Source organism: Betta splendens, chromosome 1, assembly GCF_900634795.4.
Source record: "Betta splendens chromosome 1, fBetSpl5.4, whole genome shotgun sequence".
In the NCBI taxonomy this organism is placed as follows: domain Eukaryota; kingdom Metazoa; phylum Chordata; class Actinopteri; order Anabantiformes; family Osphronemidae; genus Betta; species Betta splendens.
In genome coordinates, this window is record NC_040881.3 from 8,779,650 (window position 1) to 8,800,873 (window position 21,224).

General features: G+C 43.0%; 1 protein-coding gene across 3 annotated transcripts in view; it reads left to right on the forward strand.

Annotated features, from left to right (window-relative positions):
* Positions 1-21,224, forward strand: part of tnrc6c2 (trinucleotide repeat containing adaptor 6C2) — a 42,796-nt gene that overhangs the window by 13,250 nt on the left and 8,322 nt on the right. For 2 of the 3 annotated variants that reach the window (XM_029151402.3, XM_029151411.3), the window contains exons 4-19: positions 3,845-4,258; positions 10,240-12,663; positions 13,187-13,387; positions 13,983-14,149; positions 14,251-14,328; positions 14,598-14,655; positions 14,816-14,958; positions 15,132-15,278; positions 16,840-16,980; positions 17,444-17,563; positions 17,835-17,918; positions 18,276-18,558; positions 18,707-18,871; positions 19,551-19,742; positions 19,993-20,142; positions 20,606-20,821. In XM_029151402.3, the coding sequence (XP_029007235.1) occupies positions 3,845-4,258; positions 10,240-12,663; positions 13,187-13,387; positions 13,983-14,149; positions 14,251-14,328; positions 14,598-14,655; positions 14,816-14,958; positions 15,132-15,278; positions 16,840-16,980; positions 17,444-17,563; positions 17,835-17,918; positions 18,276-18,558; positions 18,707-18,871; positions 19,551-19,742; positions 19,993-20,142; positions 20,606-20,821 (4,983 nt within the window). The remainder of the gene's footprint in view (positions 1-3,844; positions 4,259-10,239; positions 12,664-13,186; positions 13,388-13,982; positions 14,150-14,250; positions 14,329-14,597; positions 14,656-14,815; positions 14,959-15,131; positions 15,279-16,839; positions 16,981-17,443; positions 17,564-17,834; positions 17,919-18,275; positions 18,559-18,706; positions 18,872-19,550; positions 19,743-19,992; positions 20,143-20,605; positions 20,822-21,224) is intronic. The other variant, XM_029151421.3, reaches the window with a different exon arrangement.

Sequence of the window (21,224 nt, forward strand, 5' to 3'; positions counted from 1 at the left end):
ATAGGACATGGGGCCACTAATTAGAGCGAGAGTGAGGGGGTCAGAAAGGAGCTGGAAGGGAAGGGGTCACGGGAGGCAAGAGGCAACTGCCAGTCTCTATAGCAACGCCCCTTTCTAGAGGGTGAGGGGTGGGAATCTTTTCCTTCTATTCTGCGTACGAGTGAGTGAGTGAGTTAGTTTTTCTTCCCTAATGCTGACAGATGGGATCTTTTATAGACTCGCACAGTGGTTTGCATAAAGGCACGTACATTTGCCTTCTGTGACTAAAAGGTTGCTAACCGTGTCAAAGTAGCAGTGTATTTTCTCCACGGTCCCACACTAGCTGCATCAATCATGTTAATTTTATTTTTTAGTTGCTATGCATTTTATTAAATGTTATACACTAATTGATTGCACTGCCATACATGTTAAAGACTTCCATTGCAATAGACGTTTATTTAGTCATAGTTTTTGATAAAGAGGATTTGCTATGACATCAGTGTTGAACAGCTCACTCAGTGACATGAAATGGGACTTTAAGCAGGTGTTTCTCTTTCTCATTTATACTCTATCTGAAACTTATCTGGAAGCTGAGGGATGGGAACAGTTTTTTTTTATGCCGCGCCAGTAGCATTGACGTCATGCGCCCACTACCTGCCCAGTTTGTACCAGTTATGACTTTAAAGTGAGTAAAGCCTATTGTTTTACACAATCGTACTGTATGTAGTGGATATGTTTCTTGTCTTCGTACACATGGATGCAGTAAGCACACAAAATAAACTGCATTCACCTCGCGTTTGCACTGTTCTGTTCCTACTGGATTAAGAACTGCACCATTGTTAGTTCGTATCAGCCTCTGTTGTGTATCCATCCCTCCCCCTCACATAAACATGGCTGCATAATAAAGTGGTTGTGCAGACAATAGAAGAGTTGTGGGAACCTGCACTGCCTGGCACCGTGCTCAGGGTTTACTACAAAAGATTACGTTCAGCCTTTGCTTCTTATGCCTTGTTAATGTATTTTCAACTTCATATCTGATTTCTTGTATTTATGTTTTACTCTGCCTTGTAAACCTCTACTGTTTTTTTCCACGTGCTCTCGAGTGCTCTGTTCTCGAGCCTTTGCTCTTTCTCCCGTGCTCTCTCATTGTGTGTAATTAACCATTTAGTGTGAAGAAAGACTGTAATTAAAAGTTTGGTGCAAGGTTGCAGAGAGCGCCTCAGCTGGAGGGTTTAATGGAATTTGCAGTGCACTTGATACAAATGCTTATTTAATCGTCTCCCCTATTCAGCTTCAATTAGTGGTACTAAGGCCACTACCACCAAGAGTTTAAATTTGATTTTCATAAAACCCTTATATGTAATTAAAGTGGTGCTGTATTCTCCCACAAATATGGCAAAAGGATGTATTTTCAGCTTCCATTTTCCACCTTCCTATTTTTTTGAATTGGCAATGATTTCGTTCCATTTTGTTGGACGAGGAATTCAAATAGTACAGATTGTAAGCGCCATGATGACACTTAAATCAAAGCCTGTTAGCATCCGAAGAAACAAAGTTAACCATCCGTAGGATATAATGAGCATAAAAGCATGTGTGCAGAGTCATGAAGTTAAATTCCCATGCGATAGTGTGCAGCTTTGCTAATCTACACTTGTTCTGCCTCTCGCTGGACGTGTGTGCACGCAGCGTACGTTTCACTTTCCTCCTTTAATGTTTTGCAGGCACACTATCATCTGAGGGATTCCCCCTCCGTTCTGCAGTTTTTCCTTCTTACTCATTTTCTGTACATCCCACCCCCACCACTTCAAAAGCACTTAGCCACTATCACGGATTAGGAGGAGACATCTCCTCCTGAGCAAGTGTATTTATGTTTGTTAAGATGCAAAGAGGCCTGTCTCACTCATGTCTACTGAGTTTTCTCCACACATTCGGATTCAGCTTTCCTGGGTTTGTGCTTACAAACATGCACGCATACTTTCTTCCTGCAAAGAGAGCAATACGGTGTTAGATACTTGTACACACACACACGTGGCATTTGGGATTTGCTGCAACAAGGCACCTTTGACAGTGTGTTTAAGGTTTGCTTGAGCTGAGGGAATTTTGCATCTTGTGTCTTCATCTGGTTTCTAGCAGGAGAACGTGAGCTGGGTAATATCCATATGGGCCTAATGATCAAACTTTGTCTGAAACTCACAGCAAATACAACGGATTTAGAAGGAAAATGGAGCAGTGAGTAAAATCCAATGCTGTAATCAGGTTGTTCCTGTTTTTCAGCCAACCAAGTTTAAGCTTCATTAAGAGGTAGTTTACAGTAAAGATTGTTTTATATTAGCACAAAGAGGTAGTTTACAGCAAAGATTGTAGACAAATAGACAAAGTTATAAAGCCTTAATTGTTTGTAGCTTTAAGAGATGAGATGCTGGAGGATAGGTTTCTGTAGTATGGTAGCAATGTAAGGAGATGGGGTCTACACCAGGGTGGGAGGAAAAGGGAAGCTGTGGGAGAGTGGTGAGGTTCGAGGAGGAAAGGGGGCAGGGCAGCGTGTATTCACTGCCCTGGTGCCTGATTGGCAGAGGCAGCGTCAGGCGGCTTGAGCTGAATTTATTCAGAGATATGCGTCACCAGCTGCAGTTCCAAGCCAACAGCCAGATACTGCTGGAGGGGGGCAGGAGTCTGCCTTTCATTATTTCCCTGCATATGCGTCTCGCTAAAATTTCCACAGTGGAGGGGTTTGCTCTTTTTGTGAATGTCCCCTGGAAGTGTGTGGGAACACGTTTGTGGCCCTGTGGAAGTATGTCTGTGAATGACACCATTTGAAGAAAGAAGAGGCCTGTAATGCACGTTTGAACCCCCCCCCCCCCTCCCACCCCCTTGTCTTTCTGTCTCCAGCCCTTCTCCCTTGTGTGGCAGCAGTCTCAGCTGTTGTGCAGAACAGCCAAATCTGTCTCAGGACCTTAGAAAACAACATCATCAACTATTCATCATGCATTTACCCATGGAGTAAGAAACGCTTATTCAAAGCAGCAGCAGATCTTGGCTGTATTTTAGCAGCTATTCCTGTGCTGTGTGGAGCAGTGCAATACCATTCCCCCTTGGCCCAAACGCACAATCGCGCAACACACCACTTTCCTTACCTGCTAATAATGCACTCTGAGCTAATGCACGGTTAGACAGCCGGCTGGTGACTGCAGCTACGAGGAACAGGTCAGGGTAAGGCCAGTCTATTAGGGAACGGTGTCTGTGTGAAAAGAGCCAGAGAGGAGGGTGTAATGAAGAGGAAAGAAGGCGTCTCTGTGTGTTTGCACATCTGCGTTCAGTCAGTAGAAAATAATACGACCTTTTCATAGTGTCTGCCTAGGCTAGTAATGCATTTTCAACAATCTGCATGAAGCATCTGGCTTAAAGGAACCGTTCACATCAAAACAACATGCTGAAACCTATTCAGTTATATCATAATATATAATTTATTTTAATAGAAATACATTTAAAGAGAGCACAATCAAGGCAGTAAAACATTCTTTCGTTTAATAATATAGTATTGTGAACATTAGTCCTGTGCTGTCACCACATGTTTGTGAGGGTATGTTTTATAAATATTTATAAAATAGGGGAATTAAGATGCTTTAAATTATTGAAGAGTAGCTCTCTGGAAAACCTGACCATGTCAGGGAAATACAGACATCTGCTGTTTATGTGTCCTTTGCCAAGTGCAGCCCGATCGAGTGAAAAAGGCGAGAGGGATTTCTGTAAAGAAAACAAACCAGTAGTGACATTAATACCTTGCTACCTGCATGTGTCTTCTCTGTGTGTGTGTGTGTATGTGTGTGTGTGTGTTTGCTTGTACCTGTGTATTGTATCCATCCAGTGCCAGAGCCTGCTCCCTCTAAGCCCAGTCCCGGCCCACCCCATCACCTCCACCCTGCCAGCCCCACGCTGCCCCTCTCCTCCTCCTCCTCCTCTTCTTCTTCTTCTTCTGGCAATGGCAAGCGTGCCTCCTCCAGTAGCCAGCTCCCGACTCAGACTCCCTCTCAGCAGCAGTGCCAGTTGTCTTCTGCCAGTGCTCGCTACCCGCCCAGAGAGGTGCCCCCGCGCTTCCGCCAGCAGGAGCACAAGCAGCTACTGAAGAGAGGCCAGCCACTGCCTGCAGGAGCCCTCAGTGCTCTCACCCTCTCTTCCTCTTCTTCCTCCTCTCCACCCTCATCATCTTACTCTTCTTCTGCGGCTACTAGCAACACTGCCCCAAACTCTGCCACGTCCACTGCAGGCAAACGCCACACAGGTTTGTGTCAATATAGTGTAAAGTGTTTCTACGTGTGACCTTTTGGGTGGTGACTTATTTACTTTTAGGTTTAATTTTGTTGATTTTGTTTGTCACCTTCATGCATGTTGGTTGTAAGTTGGTTATGATTTTTAGGAAGTATCGCAATCAGACATTTTGGAAGGTTTTGAATTTGTAGAACCTTAGCTTATCTCTGTAATAAAGCTGCACTCCCTAGTTTATATTCAGTTTGCCCTGACATAGATATATTGGTATGCAAAGCATCACTGGTACATTTATTGCATTGTGTGCACAATAAATTATGATGATTATAATTGTATTGTAACTGTGCAGCTTAAATTCCTTAAGGCATTAAATAATGACTAGACACATCTACTAAATCATGTGAATGGATTAAACCCATATAAAAACAAATTAAAATGAGCTTTTAGCTCTAAGGGTAGCTGTGTGCTTGTTTCTCAGGTATAGCGTTGCTATTAGCATGCAATAATGCCTCTCCTTGAAAGATGGAAACGTTGAAAAGATCATGATTCAGTTGTTTAGCTTCTCTTTACTCTTTTGCTTCACGCATGGGAACAAACACACACAGACCCCATGCAGTGGTGGCCGCTTTCTCCTGTCTGTGATGTTTGTTGCACATTGCTTGCATGTAATTGCATGCACTATAACTTAATTAACGGAACACTACTATTTTATTTGGCGTTTGTCTTTCTTACTTTTGGACTTAAAATAAGGCACCCTTGGTACTTCATGACTAATCAAGCAGGGAAAAGGCCTAGAGGTGGTTTGGCTGTTACAGTGGGAGTTGGTATTTGTTTAATATTATGTTGAACATGATGAAGATGCTCAGGTGGCTGTTGGGCTGTTTGTATTAAGTTCATTTTGTAAATTACTACCATTTTATTATTAATTATTACCATTTAAAGGTATTTTTTCATTATTATTATTATTATTATGCCCACCTCATTTTTGATTTTAGGTTCGTCTTGATGTGATTTGTGTCCCTGTCTGAAGTGTTCACATATACACACTTTGAAGACATTGATGAGAGGCGTTGCTGATTCAGAGCTTTAATCAATGCTCTGGTTTAGCCTTTGTTGTCCTGTTTTTTTTCCTCACCATGGTCGTACTGTGCTGAGAACCACCAGAAGCAGAGTTGCCAGTGGCTGCTTGCTTTTTGTCTCATTTCCCTCATGTACTTGTCCTGAGGGCTTGTAATCAACACACTGTTCTTTCTTGCCTGTTCATCAAATTGCCTCAAGCCACTGCTCCTGTTGTTGCAGTGATTCTAGCATAAATAACTTGTGGAAAGTGGCGACAGTAGCCACTTCAGAGCAGTGGTTACCTTGGTAGTTAACAACATCACTGGCATTTTGTGGCTTTATACCTGTGTTAGTATCCATTCATTTCACAAAGAGGAAGGAAAACTGCGCTAGAATAAAGACAGAAAAACCTCAAACGTGCCTTTTAAGACATTGCGTTAGTTAAAACTTTAGCATATTGACATGTTACTGTATTTATTTTTATCTACATTGCCTATAAAAACTACCCTTCTCTCTCTCTCTGTAACTTTCACATTGAATATAAATGTTTTTGAGGACATATACCTCACCCTTCTGGTAAGGTTTATTTAACCCAACAGGGATGTGGTGAAGTGATAGTTAATTCACTTAAACCCCCAGTTTTCATTAACATATAGATGTAGTGGCTGAGCAGCAGTAAAACTCATTCTAACCTATTTGTGTTCTCTTACCTAAAGTATTAAGGTTTAAGGGCATCTAAACCATTCCCACATATAGCCCTGCTCTTCCTACACCAATGAATTACCCCAGCGACCAGACAGGGACCCCTTGTGCCTTCTCCCTCCTTCTGTTGCACCCACTATCCCCATCTCTCCAGCTGACTGGGGACCATTAAGTAGTGTAAAGCAGCCTGCAGCCATCCAGACAGGCTCCTCTGTAGCAGGTGCTGGAGTGGGGGTCTGTTAACTGTGGGAACTGCAGCCTAACAGCTGTTGGCTGGTCACGCAGAAGGCACTGAGGTCTGTTAAAACACTTGGCCCTTATGATGTAAAGCTCTTTAATGTTTGACATTTATTTAAGGTAAACCTTTAGCCTTGACTAACAAACTCTTCTGCGTGTGATGATATGATGATGTGATATTTTTAAATATATCTTACAGTGCAGTATGGCTTATTAACCCCAAGCCCCAGGTCATGAGAAGTAGTCTTATATTTATATGAATAGCCACTGTTATTTATGTTTTAAAATAGTCAAGTAACCTTAAGATGGGTTTGACAAATGAAGCCAGGGAGGTATATACAGTATTTCCCTGTGTGCTGAGGCTGAGACACACACACACACACACACACACACACACACACACACACACACACACAGACTAACAAGTATACAACCCCCTAGTGGCTTCATTAATCTGTGCTCCATCGGGGAAAGCTGGGAAGCCGCCGTGGTCTCACTCTCTAATTTTCTGTCTTCTCCGGGCACAGGTAAACAAACATGAACAATAAGCTTTTTAAAGCATTCTGGCCCCCTCCAGGAAAACAAGTGCACTGCCTTTTCACGCGTGTGGGCGTAAAGCCCCCCACCCTTAAGAAAGATGGAGAGAATCTGTTTAAGAGACAAAAGACCACTGAACGTCCCCTCCTGCTGTGGTTCTGGTGTTATGTCACTCCACAGTTTGCTCAGAGAAAACAGATTAGTATGTGGCTCGCCGTCAAACTAAAGGACTGGTTTATTGCCACGCCGCCTCACCCAGTCTCTTCATGTTTCTCATCTTTACCATCTCCCTCTGTTTTTCTTTGCCGTCCCCTCCCCCCAGACTTTCCCCCATCTCTCCCCACCACCCTCTCCTCCGCTCTTTCTGTCACCCTGCCTTTCATCTGATTCAGAGGGGAGGGGAGACATTTAATTCTTGGCTACCTGCCCATTTCTATGATGGCAGGTCGCCTCATTATCAGCTCATCTCAAGCTTATTTTTGCCTCAGCACCCGCGAACTGGCTTCACATAGTTTTAATGTCTTGCTGCTGTTGTTTAATGTTTCTGTCACAGCACATTTACCGATTTCCTCTATTCAATAGTTTTTTTAGGTATTTTTAGTTATATTTAACTGCAGCATTCAGATTTTTATTAAAGCAGACTTGTGTGCACGCATGCATGGACACAAAAAGGGCTGTTGGAAGAATAAGGAGCCATTGAGGGCCCTCTTTGTTTTTATTTTTGACCCTCTTCTTTCACAGAGCATAATCAGAGTCTGCCCTGCTAATTGCAACCAACCACATTACTGACACATGATTGTAAACGCTAGATGGAAATAATTGTTCCCCTTTCTTTGTTTTTGCATGTTCAGCTCGTTTTTGTCCCACTATCTGCCCCCTTCATTGCCAAATCACTAATTTGCCAAGAACCATCAAGACCCTTTTTTGTTGAAATGTCTGGAGAGGGAGTTCAAGGCATGCAGAGGTGAAAGAATAAAAGTGTTTTCCATTATTCCACACGCACACACAGACTTGACGTCCATGCAGTGTAATGCACTCGTAGTCGCACATAACATGCTGCACTTGTGTCGGATGTTATGTTACATGTTTGTTGAAGTGAATAATCAAAGTTGCTCATACCATACAGATCTTAGTACGTTTGCAGAAACCCACCCAGTCATACTGCATGAGTTTTATCCTGTCACTGAATGACAAAGAGGATGTTTATTGTGTCTCATCTCAGCACAGATCTGTGTAAGAAAGTGGTGCTTGTGCATCTCTTCCTCAGGTATTTTTCACTTCCTCCCTCTGTCTCACTGACCACGTTTCCCTACTGTAACATGCACTGCTTTTACTTTTTGTGTTGTGTCTATGTGACTTTTATCTCTGGGGGGAGGGGTTGGGGTTTTTTAACCCTTGCTTATATGGTCGATGAAAGAACCACTTTATGAAAAAGGTGGCCTCATTCCAGATGTTGAAGTACCCTATTTATTATACAGAACTACATGTACTTTACCCTAGCATGTTTTTAAAAAGAACTCGTTTAGGGTTTATTGATTGCTTGCTAAATCTATAGATCTAATTGGATGCTTATTTTTTGCCAAGCAGTCAGTGTTGCAGACATTGGGTCCTAGGTAGTTGCCTTTTTGTTTTTTGTTCACTTAAACGTTTCAAAGAAAGATTTACATGCAGGCATTACTTTTATTTTTGTCTGTCTCTATTTGTCAAGCAAACTGGGATTAGGCAGTAACTTTTCTAATTGACAGCCTCTCTTTGCGTTAGAAGAGCGCTAAATATGGCACAGGTACAGCGGTTTGCAGAGATCACTTTGGCTTTAATGATGCAGTGTTTTGTTACTGGCAGATGCGTTTACAGCACCTTTACAGTAAGGCATGTGTGTCCAAACAATCCAAACAAATGGATTTTCCATCATCTGATTGAATTAGTTTAACCAATTTTTTTAATATAATTATTTAATGATGGCTAACTTCTAACTATTGAAATCTTTGAACATAATAGCAAAATAATGAGGTAAGGAGCCCTTAGTACCAATCCTAGCAAATATTTCACAAAAATTAGTTGCATAACAATTTGTATTTTAAATTCTGTAACATTTGGTGTGTTACAGTTGAAACACCTGCCTATTTGTAGCTTGGATGGTAAAAAAGACATACCCTGATAAATATCTAGTTTTTGTACGTGTATAACCGTGGTCGGTCTGTGCTAGTGGTATTCATAGTTCTCATTGGTTTCTAAACCCATTATACAAAGCCAGCCTAGTGGTTAGAATGTTTGCATGGTGGATCAATATCCTCCCTGCTTTCACCCACTAGCATTAATAAGATCATTGATTAGCTGCCTCCAACTGATTGATTACCCCTTTCGAGCAGGGACTCTGCCTATTATTAGTTCCCCCTCAGATGGGATGCTTTTCTGCCTAATCAAATAGCTTATGGGCACTATCATGTTGATTAGAGAATTGCTGTAAAAGTTATGTTCTTTGTTACAGACCTGAATTCATTACTCAATGGTCTAAAAGTCTTTCAGAATTTGGTGTAGTAAATAATAAATAATTTATGCACAATTATATTTATACAGTATTGAGTAGATACATGATAGTGAGAGTATTGCATACACATGCATCTATTCAGACGAGCTTGTAGGAAGTGTTTTGTGGTGCAGTTAAAGGAGGAGTAGGCTCATCAGAGCGTAGGGAGTGATGGATGAGAAGCCGTCTCGGTTTCATTCCAATAAATGAGCAGCGTTCCACTTGGGCTTCCCTTCACAGTCCCAGCTACGAAGCCACGATGGAGACTGATGGGCCTCTCACTGCTGGGTGCTAGGGGAGAGCAGAGGGGAGAGGGGGAGGAATTAAAGGGTAGGGAATGGTGGGGGCAGAACAGATAAAAGTGATGCGACGTGGCCAGAGAAAGACATGGGGGGATGGGGTATTATAATGGGTAAGGGCAGCTAGACAGGTAGCGTTATTGAAACAACTTGACATAAAATGAGTTGCAAACAGTAGTGGAAATGAAGTTAAGTGAAGTAACTGCAAAAAGGAGGAGAATGAGGATGGGTAAAGGCAATATGGACTCCATCTCCATAATTCTGTTTGGCTGACTGCTCTAGTGCAAAAATGTATGTGTCTGCCACACACGCTCCACTGTGCATTCTGATAGTATATTGGGTTTTTGAATGTATAACTGATAGAATTTGTCTAGGAAATTAACATAAAATATATTACATGTTTTGTATTTTGACCTGTTTTTTTCCCTTTTCTACCTTCTGCCCCCTTCACAATCTCTTCTGTATTATATCTTGCATTTTTTTATCTTTTCTAAAACAAATCTTCTTCTGTTTCTCTCTCTCTGTTCTCTCTGTTTCTTCTCTCTGATTTATCTCCCCTATATTGCATTGTATTGCATCCCCCTTCCCCTCACACACAACTTCTGTTTCCTCACCCCCACTCTGTCCTCTCTTTAGACATATCTCCTCAGCGTGTCCCTGGTGCCCAGTATGAGTCCTCTCACTGGAGCAGCTCTTTGCCAGTTGACATCTCTACCAGTGCCAACACCTGGGATAAAGTGATTACTGACGGAGAAACTTGGCCAACTGTTAGCCACAGCAGTGGTCCCAATCAGCCTGCAGAACCAGAATGCCCCTTGGGTTCAGTCAGCTCTAGCTCAGACACCAGTGCTGTCACTACCACTAGTAGTTGTTTTCTGAGTATGGCCACAGGTGCCGCAGGCCAGCAGGCCCACTACCCCTCTCTCAAAAGTAACAGTAACATGATGACAGGCTCTGGATCAGCCAACACAATAGGTGGTAGTAGAAGTTGGGGTTCAGATGGGAAACAAGATGTAGGAATGCCTAACAACTGGGGCACTCCTAATTTTAACTTAAACCTCAATCCTAATGCCAACCCATCGGCCTGGCCTGTTCTGGGCCATGAGGGTGGTGGAGGTGGCATTGGCCCAAATGGGGTGTCAAAGCCCTCTTCACTTCCACCAGGTATTAATGGCAATGTAAATATGGCAAATGGATGCCTGGGAGCTGCAGGCAATGGTAGTGGAGGCTGGGTTGGCATGATAAATGCTAATGAAAATGATCAACCGCACCCATCAACCAAGACAAGCTTGTCGTTCAATATGGAACCTACTAACCTTAACACAGATGGACCAAACCACACCAAACAACAACAGCAGCAAGCTCAGGAGCCTATGAGCCCTATCCATGGGATAACTGGCTGGGGAGGCCAGTCACCCACTGAATCATCCCAGCTTAATGGGGACACAACAGGCAGCTCTGTATGGGGTAGTGGAGAAACCAAGGCGCCTGACTCCCCCAAAGACTCAGGCTGGGACTCAACTCCCTCCGGAGGCCCTTCTGCCTGGGGCCGCCAAGGCAGTGCTGGTGGGAGTAATGGAAGTGGTGGCTGGGGTGACTGGGGTAAATCCTCAACCGGTGGAGAAGCATCCAAAGGCTGGGACTCTGTAGATACTGGTACTGGCCAAGACCAGCAACTTAGCTCATGGGGCCAGCAGCCTGGAACAGCCCCAGCAAGTGAGGGAAGTGGTGACAGCAGCGAAGGTCATTCTCACCACAGAGACAGGTCCTCCAGCATGGATTTTACCCCTCTGCTACCTCGGCAAGACTTGGATCCGAGGGTGCTAAGCAACTCGGGGTGGGGACAAACACCCATCCGGCAGCACACTGTATGGGAAATGGAAGAAGCCAACTCTGATGATGGAAAGAGCAACAGTAGCTCAGACACAATAGGAGTCTCCAGCTCTAATGGTGGTCCTTTAACCACTAATGGAGGTACCATCAGCCCTAACATTTGCCCAAGTCAGCGACCTGGGTCTGGAGGCAAAATTGAGGGATCATCATCCTCTGGCTGGGGAGCTCCTCCACCTCAGCCAGTTCAGAGCGGACCAGGATGGGGAGAAGCTACACAGCCACTCAACAAAGCCTCTAATGGCACTACAAGTGGTTGGGGTGATCCTTTGCCTGCCAGTGGTCCTAAAAGCGGAGGTAACTCATCCTGGGGTTCTGAGGACAAGTCAACTAGCTGGGATGATGGCTTAACAAAAAGCCAATCTACTGGCTGGGGAGAGAGCCCCAAAGGCTCACGTGGCTGGGGCAATGGTAATGGAGGCTCCAGCGGCTCCAGCACAGGTGACTGGGGAGAGCCAGAGGTTAAGAACAATGTGTCCTCCAGTAGTATGTGGGAAGGAGAAGGAAGCAATGGAGGAAGTAGTGGATGGAAGGAAAGAGGAGGAAATGGAGGAGGAGGATGGGCTAAGACCACTCCTACGGTGAAAAATAGCAGCTGGGGGGAAACACCACGTACCAGTGGCCCTGTGCAGGGAGGCTGGGGCTCATCCAAGCCTCAAGAAAGCAGCAGCAGCAGCACCGGCAGTGGAGGAGGTGGAAGCATTGGCTCTTGGGGTGGTCCTGGTTCTGTGAAGCAAAACACCTCTAACTGGGGTAGTGCCAACAAACAGGACCAGGGCATGGAACCCACCGGCTGGGAGGAGCCTTCCCCCCCTTCTATTCGCAGGAAGATGGAGATTGATGATGGAACATCTACTTGGGGCGATCCCAACACCTATAAGAAGACTGTCAACATGTGGGATCGTAACAATCTCAGCAGTAACCCTGCAAACAATGGCCCACCACCCAGTAAAAATGGTGGAATTATTATGCCAAACAATAACAACAACAATCACTCTGTCGGCCCTGGCAACAACAATCACCATCATACTCATCACATGCACAACCACACCCATCATGGCCAAGCCCCAACACACCTGCAACATCATGGAAACAACAATGGGTCACCCAACAATGGCGCGTCTCATCCAGCTGCAGGCCCTCAGGGTAGACCCCCTCTCGCCAACCCAGGTAATAAAGCTGTGGTTTTTTTTGTACTACGTGAAAATAAAGTGATCTTTGTTTTCTAAAAATGTAAAGAAAATGTATAATCCATCTAACCAAGCAGGTAGTCTATCATATAGGCATGGTCATCTAGAATCCTGCAATCATGTTCAAGACTTGGTACACACTTACGCTTGTACTGCAGACGTTAGAAACAGTGTTTCTAAAGACAAAGGCCACAAATGTAAACAGGGCTCAGCTTTAGCATTAAACACTTAAGTATGGAAACAGACCATTGCCCCCTGCTGTTTGCGCTACTGTATGACCATCATAACCACCTTGTGGCACAGTTCTGAACACTGCTATATTTAGCCATTTCTACTGAAGCCAATATAAATGGATATAAAAGAGATGACGTATATGCCTGCACAATCTGGCTTGAACTGTCTCAAATAGACACCCACACAAATAATTTGTTTACTGTTAAAAGTGTCACTGCAGCTTATTATGAGGACCTGCAAAAATTATAACTCATACCTCTTTCTTCAAGGCTGGGGGGAGCTTCCCAATGTTCATCCCAAGTCAGAGCCTGCCTGGGGTGAGCCAGCAGCTCCAACATCAACTGTGGACAATGGCACCTCTGCCTGGGGCAAGCCACAAGGAGTAGGAGGATGGGGGGGCAGTGGCCACGAGCCCTCTGGACCCTATGGAAGGGCCAATGGAGCCTCAGGTTCTGCACCTTGCAAACCAGGTATCACTCAGATGACAGTGATGTGTGGTGGTAAAACTGGCCTTGCAGTGTTGGATTGTAGTGACAAGCAGGAATTAGTTAAGTACCATTGGCTGTGATCATCACACTCTTGTATGCACACCTTATTTTGGTGTCTGTACTACCATAGGATATAATTTAGCCATACTACTATTTTATATGATTTTATACTTGCAGCACAGAGTCGGACGACTTAACGTCAGTTAAAGGAACAAAAACAGGAAGTTTCTTGAGACCTGTGCCATTTCTGGCACGTTTTTTGATAGTGCTACTGGCATCTTGCTGAGATTAAAGCAATTCAACGCCTCAGTAGGTCTTTGTTATTTGTGCTGCTGGTTAGAAATGTTGAAAACGGAATAGTGAGGTTTGGGAGACAAAAAAGCAGACTGTAAAATGGCAACAGTGACACCAAGTGGTCGGGTTAAAAATGACCTGCCGCACCTTCTCTGAAATGTTTCTGTGCATTTTAAATGTAGATGTACAGTCCAGCAGAAGGTACCTTGAGACCAGCCAGATTTCTTGTTTTCATAGCTTTATTGAGACTGGATGGTAATGTCGAACATCGTATCATCCTCAGGCCCCAAACCTATGCAAGATGGATGGGGAAATGGAGGCGAGGAAATATCTATGTCTACTGGCCAATGGGACGCTGACGATGGGGACATGTGGAATAGCCCCACCTCACAGGAGAGCAGCTCCTCGTGCAACTCTTGGGGAAATGGACCCAAGAAGGGCCCAAGCAAGGTTGGACAACACACGAAATCAGGCAGATGATAATGATGTATTGTAGAAGTGTGTGAAAGAATTTTAATCATGGTGAAATCTGTTTTATTTGTGTTTTTTAGGGGAAGATGGGCAATAAACCAGATGAAACCTGGATCATGAACCGTCTAATCAAACAGCTAACTGACATGGGCTTCCCAGTAAGTTGGACTCACACTGACACACAAAGAACTGAAAGATCCTACTGTCAAGCAGGCATTTTTTTCCCCAAAATAACCACAAATGTCCCACTTTTAAAATGTTTAATTAATGCACTGCACTACAGGCTAGAAACACAATTAGTTAATTAAGCATGAACACAACCATCTAAACTTGAGACTCATGCTCAGTTTGCATTCAGAATTAGCGCTAGCCTTTCCATGAGTCACGCTACAATACGATCTTTAAAACCCTGTTTACTGTGTTACAGAGAGACCCTGCTGAGGAGGCTTTAAAGAGCAACAACATGAATCTTGACCAGGCCATGAGTAAGTTTGTCAGTATATTTATATGAGTTTGTCTTTTATTTGATTATGCTGGAAATTTCTAATTATGTATTGTTAAGAGAAGGCAGCTTAAAGACCATCAGTACATAAATCCAATATTTGAATATTTTCTTACCGCGTAGCTCTGCCTTTCTGCTTCCAGCCGCCCTGTTGGAGAAGAAGACAGACCTGGACAAACGGGGCATGTGTATGTCTGATTACAGCAATGGCATGAACAAGCCCCTCATGTGTCGGCCCTCTGCACTCTCTAAAGACCCCTCCGACCGCACCGCCTTTCTTGACAAGGTAGAAAAAAAATTATTATTTATGTTATAATGAAGAACAAACCTAACCTGTTTTGACACATACAAAAAAAATATATAAGTTGTTATATAAGTTTCATTTCCTGTAGTAAAATGTCATCATAAGAACTGTTTTCACATATTAACTTGTGTCTCTTTTCTTTCGACCTGGTCCAGGATGGTGTTCTTTCAGATGACGCCCCCCCATCACCGTTTCTGCCTTCCCCCAGCCTGAAGCTCCCCCTGGCCAACAGTAGCCTTCCTGGGCAGGGTCTGGGACAGGGCAGCCCGGGGCTAGCCATGCAAAACTTGAACAACAGACAGGTAAAAACATTCCTAGTGAACCAAGCTTCAGCTGGTTAAAAACCTGTAGTAAACCTCCCTTAGTGATGCTGAATATATTCTGTTGATACTGTACTAATAATGTTCAAAGTGTATGTTTTTTGATAAATTGATATAAAATAGAACAGCAGTATTTTCATGCATACATATTTACTGTTTTCTCCTTTTTTATATATAGTAAGAGGATAGGTTCATAGGTTCAAAATGGCCGTAATGTATAAGGGGAAATGGTGAAATATCCAACACAACAATATTGCACAAAACCTATAGTCCACAGTTGAAGATACATTAGTAACGACTCAGAGACTCTAATGCCTCTGAATTCCAAAACAACATAAAAGCCACATTCATACATTTTAAACTAAAAGTAAAAATTTACTATATCTTTCGTGGCTGAATAGTTTTTATTTTAAATGTAATGGTGATAGAAACAACACCAATCTAATTAGTTATACGCACACCACACATACCCTGCTAAATGTCTACTTTTATATCGCCCACTCGTGTGTGACCTTGCCTGAAGTGCCTGTTGAAATCAGATAGTTATGCTCTATCAGATATCACCCCTAGAGGCAGCCATGGCCTAGAAAAACTACAGTATGCCCTTGAAGGCCAAACAAAGACACTTTAAGCACGCCTTATTTATTCATTTATTACACCCAATAGAAAGGCCTGTTCTACAACACGGGAATGAAAATATGGATGAAGCTAGCTTTTACAGGCAATGTTGATCTAAATAACTAATTTTTCATCATTATTTATATATTGTTCATGCAGTAAATGCTTCGGGGCAGAGAGTATAATGTGAAGTTAAACCTAAGCTTGTGGTTTTTCCTTGTGCACATTTAAAGCTGTGTGAGACAAACATGTAATTGCTCTTAAGTCGTCTTTTGTTTTATTCAAGTGCAATCAGTCAGGTGTTGAATTGATTTGACTTCTTCCTTTTTCTATGCGGTTATTATATGATTCATGGCTTATGTTCTGCAATCAATATCTTATGTTTTGTCATCTGTTTTATGTATTGGACATTTCACCTAGATTGTTCACTGGTTGTCTCTGCCTGATGGACTCTAGCTCTAAACCAAGGCCAGGGAGATGTGTGTCTCTGTCTGTTGAGACTTAGCGCTCCTTCCTCTCTGATAGTCAGACGCCAGCGATGCAGGTGTGAGAATGTAAACATCTCCACACACACGGTAAAAAGGATGAGATGGTGCATGCAGTCTGATTGGGCTACACAGACGTTCCACTGTAGGCGGACAGAGGCGTTAAAAGGCAGGGGCAACTTGAGGATCGTGGGCTCTTTGCATCACATCTTTGTGGTGTATGCACTGATCTCCCCAGCTGGTTTTTGGTTTGTTGATGTGCACGATCAACATCCATGTTTTTGATTTCTCATCTGCCTGTTTTTGGGAAATTCCCTCCACACAATACAGGATTCATCAGTATTGCCATAGGTTACTCCCAAAGAACTGGCTCAGTTCTCAAGATATGAAACAGCTGCAGTAATTTAAATGCACCTAAAGTGTGCCTCTCTGACTTACAGATACCCAGTGGAATGTTTGGCGGTAGTGGAGCAGCACAAACCCGGGCCATGCAGCAGCAGCCTCCTCAGCCACCAGTGCCACCTCTCAGCTCCTCCCAGCCTAGTCTACGTGCTCAAGTGCCTCAGTTTCTCTCCCCTCAGGTAGACACTCACAATGTAGATGTTGTTGGTAGGAAACGGGCCTCTGTGTCAGCTGATGTAGTTTCCTACTATTAGAAACCACACCTGAATATGTACAGTTTCTTAGTTTTCTATGAGTGTTCTCTTTATATAAGAAGTACTATATAGACTATATATAGTCTATATATCTGTATCAGACATATCTTAATTACGTCAATTGTCATCTGACTGTACCTTTTATTCACCACTTAGTAATTTGCTTGACACTTGCTACATACTCTCCTGCCAACAGACTGTATTATAGAAACTAGAACATTGTTAAAAGTTAGTGTTGGATAAAATATTGTGACCTTTAAAACCTTTTGATTTAGCAAGACTTCTGTTTTGTTTTGTGTCGTAGCTGCTCCAGTTCACCGGGTTTCATCTGCAATAACTAACGTTTCTTCTTCTGTTTCTACCCTTTGAATTTGTGCTTTCCCTCCAGGTCCAAGCACAGCTCTTGCAATTCGCAGCAAAAAACATCGGTCTGAATCCTGCACTTTTAACTTCACCAATAAACCCTCAACAAATGACCCTGTTGTACCAACTTCAGCAATTGCAAATGGTGAGTCAGGATGCTTCCTTCTTCACTCTCTTCTTTGTGATTGGTTTCATCTCCACTTACATTAGAACCTCTTACATGTCAAAAACTACAAAGTATTAAAAACGGCCTTACTGTTGTAATGGCTTAATTGTACTTTTTAAGTTCATGCCCTATACTGGGCTCCAATGATTGACTAAAAGCTTATGTATTTGAAAAGACTTCAAGAAAAAACAAACCTCTTTCCTCCTCCATTAATGCATTTATCCTATTTTTGTTTTCCCTTTTTTACCAGGCGTACCAGCGTTTACAAATCCAGCAGCAGATGATGCAGGCTCAACGCAATGTTTCTGGCCCCATTAGACAACAAGAGCAGCAAGTGAGTCAACAACACAATATGACCATAGAGGTCATTAGGTTTGTGTGTGACTGGTGACTATAAAGACTGTGACACAACTTTAGGATATTAAGAAATATTTTGATTCTCATATGATGACAACAGGGGTGTTGGATCCTTATATTTAACCTGTGAACGTGCGTCTGTGTGAGAAACGGGTTACTTCTTCTGAACCTTGCAACCTTTTCTCAACCTTTTTTGAAAAGGAGGAAGATGATGTTCTGCTTTTTTTGTTTTTGAATATTGCTAATTGTTTTGTTTTTTTTTCAAATTGCTAATTGTTTTTTATCTGTTGCTTTTACTCCGTGAGGACAAATCACCTCTTGTTTTTTTTTTTAGGTTGCACGTACAATCACCAACATGCAGCAGCAAATCCAGCAGCACCAACGACAGCTGTACCAAGCGTTGCTGATGAAGCAGCAGCAGCTTCCCTCCCATTCCTCGTCCTCGTCCTCCTCTTCCGCTGGTCTGCATCCCCCTGGTGGCCCTGCCGGAGGCCCTGGCTCCAGCAAATCAACCCTGGACCCCTTCACTGGCCCACATCAGTCTTCGGGCCTTGCCGACACACTGCACACCAAAGAGTCACCATCTTCACCCAACGCCTACAGCACCTACCCTCTCTGTGAGTCTGGGCTGGGAAGGAGGTTTCTGTCAGTTGTCTCATACTGTACCCAACCAAAGACACAGCACACTTTCTTCAATGAACCGCAAATTCATAATTGAAATAAACTAAAATAACCTAAATATTATAAATATATTTTTGTTTGCAGCTGGACTGAATCCAAACATGAATGTAAACTGCATGGATGTTGGGGGCCTGTCCCTAAAGGAACCCCCTCAGCCTCAGTCCCGCCTGTCCCAGTGGACACACTCCAACTCCATGGACAACCTCTCTGGCAACTCCTCAAACATGGAGAACAACCTCAATAAGCACGGTACGTTGGAACCGACCCCAGCAACGCAAGCACACTTTCCCTCACAGAAAGTAAAAGTATCAACAAAGCCTCTTTTATGAAGGTTCTATGTGTGAACTCCATGTAGTAATTATAGAAACAGTATATTAAAGTCATGTTTAGGCAAAGAATGTGAGAAAATTCTACCTCTCTGGTTTCCTGTCACTTGAACGTTATCGCCAACCAACGTTTTTCACACATTCTAACTGCAAGCTCGTTCACTGAGCAGAATCCTGCGGGGGATGGGTCAGAAACTGCTGGAGTGCTTGCGTCTGACAGTCTCTGATAAGAAATAAATAAGATTTTATCAACCAAATGTCTCTCATACCCTATATTCCCTCACTGTGGGCATCTACTGGTTCATTGTATTTTGTTGCAAAGTGAGCAAAAAGTGAGTGACTCCTACGCTTCTTATTTTAATGACGAGATATAAAGATAGACTTCAACTAATAATGTTGAGATAACAATCTGTCAAAATGCCATCACTTTCTTTCCTCCTATTATGTAAATATGTATTTCCTTTATTATATCAGTCATATCACTGCTAATTTGTTGACTTTATAAATGCACATGTAGGTCATTTTTAGTGTTAATGTATTGCAGACAAAAGTTGTTCTTAAAACATTGTAGACATTGACAGTTTTCCTTTTCCTTACACTAGGTGCCATATCTGCTTCCTCTACACTGGTCCCCCCAGGAAAGCCCCCTCAGATGGATGACTCCTACAGCCCTTACAATCTAATGTCCAGCTCTGAGTCCCCTACCAGCCCCTTAGTCACCGCAGACAGCTGGGGCCAGGGCAAGAGCCCCAGTGAAAAGATCTCCAACGGGACCAACATTAACTGGCCCCCTGGTGAGGACGCGATGTTAATGATAAAGATAGTTTAAACAATACACTTCTTCAAATCTTTCAGCTTTGTCTGAACATAGTTGAGGTGCTGTGAAAAGAGGAACAGAGTAATGTGTTTAATCATTTTGGTGTAATGTTAAAGAAAGTGGTGGCATGGACATCATGAGATGGCAGACTGCAAGTTCCTGAATATTTCATTTTGTTGCTTAAACAAGTCTTCATGTCTTGTCTGGTCATGGCTTCCCTCGCTCAGAGTTTTGCCCCGGTGTGCCGTGGAAAGGCCTTCAGAACATCGACCCAGAAAATGACCCTAACATGACCCCTGGCAGTGTCCCCAGCGGTCCCACCATCAACACCAACATCCACGATGTCAACCGATACTTGCTGCGCGATAGGAATGGAGGTATGAACAGAAGCAATGCAAATGATGTTTTTGCAGTTTTGTTTTGCTCAACCATCTCTCCAACCACCATAATGTGGTCTTGTCATTTCTACACACCCAGATGAGTGTGTTTGTGTGGGCATGTCTTTTTGGACCTTGTAAAATGTGTTTTGCAGTACTTAAACATTTCTTTCCTGTCAGCTACATTTTTGGGTTTGCTAGTAAAACGATGAGTAAAAGACGTATGGATTACACACAGATACACACAATTTGTTTATTGCAGCAAATTTAAACACTATTTAGAGAAATATCAGTGTGTTACATAATGTTTTCTTTTCTTCTTGTTGAACTTGTGCATTTTATTCTTTGATGTTTTCACTAAGTGCAGTTCATTTTCGAAGAATTACTCCATTATAGCTGAACCCCCATAAGCTGTCGGCACAAAATTTAGCATTTTTGTCTCCCGTCCTTTCTCCAAATAAAGGAAAGCTGTCTGACATGAAGTCCACCTGGTCCCCGGGGCCCATCTCCCAGAGCCAAGCCTCTTTGTCTCATGAGCTGTGGAAAGTCCCTCAAGGGCCACGTAGCACCACAGCTCCCTCTCGACCCCCACCAGGACTCACCAATACCAAGCCGTCCTCCACCTGGGGCGGAAACTCACTGGGCCTGGCCCAGGGCTGGAGCGGCTCCTACACCTCTGGTGAGCTATCTCTTCTGGATCACACAAGGTTACAGAATTTTTTGGAAGCATCACTAAAAAAATTGTATGTATGTAACCTGACTTTGGATAAGTGGTTGAAAATGAATATAAGTATCTCTCTGTGTGCATATATAGGTTATTTTTATGTGCTGCTCACATGTTTTGTTTGTGGGTAATGGTTTCAAAATGAATGTCAGGTTTCATTCTCAGGATTTTCAGGTTTGTGTTTTGTACGTACAGAATATACAGAAATATGTATCAGTATATTTTTAAGAATGCTTCTGAAATGACTAGTCAGAGCCATTTACATATATAATTTCACAGGGTTTGAAAAAAATCTAATTAAAGGCAACATTCTCCAAACTGAAAGCACAGATATCCATCTCGCTGTGCAAGTAGAAAA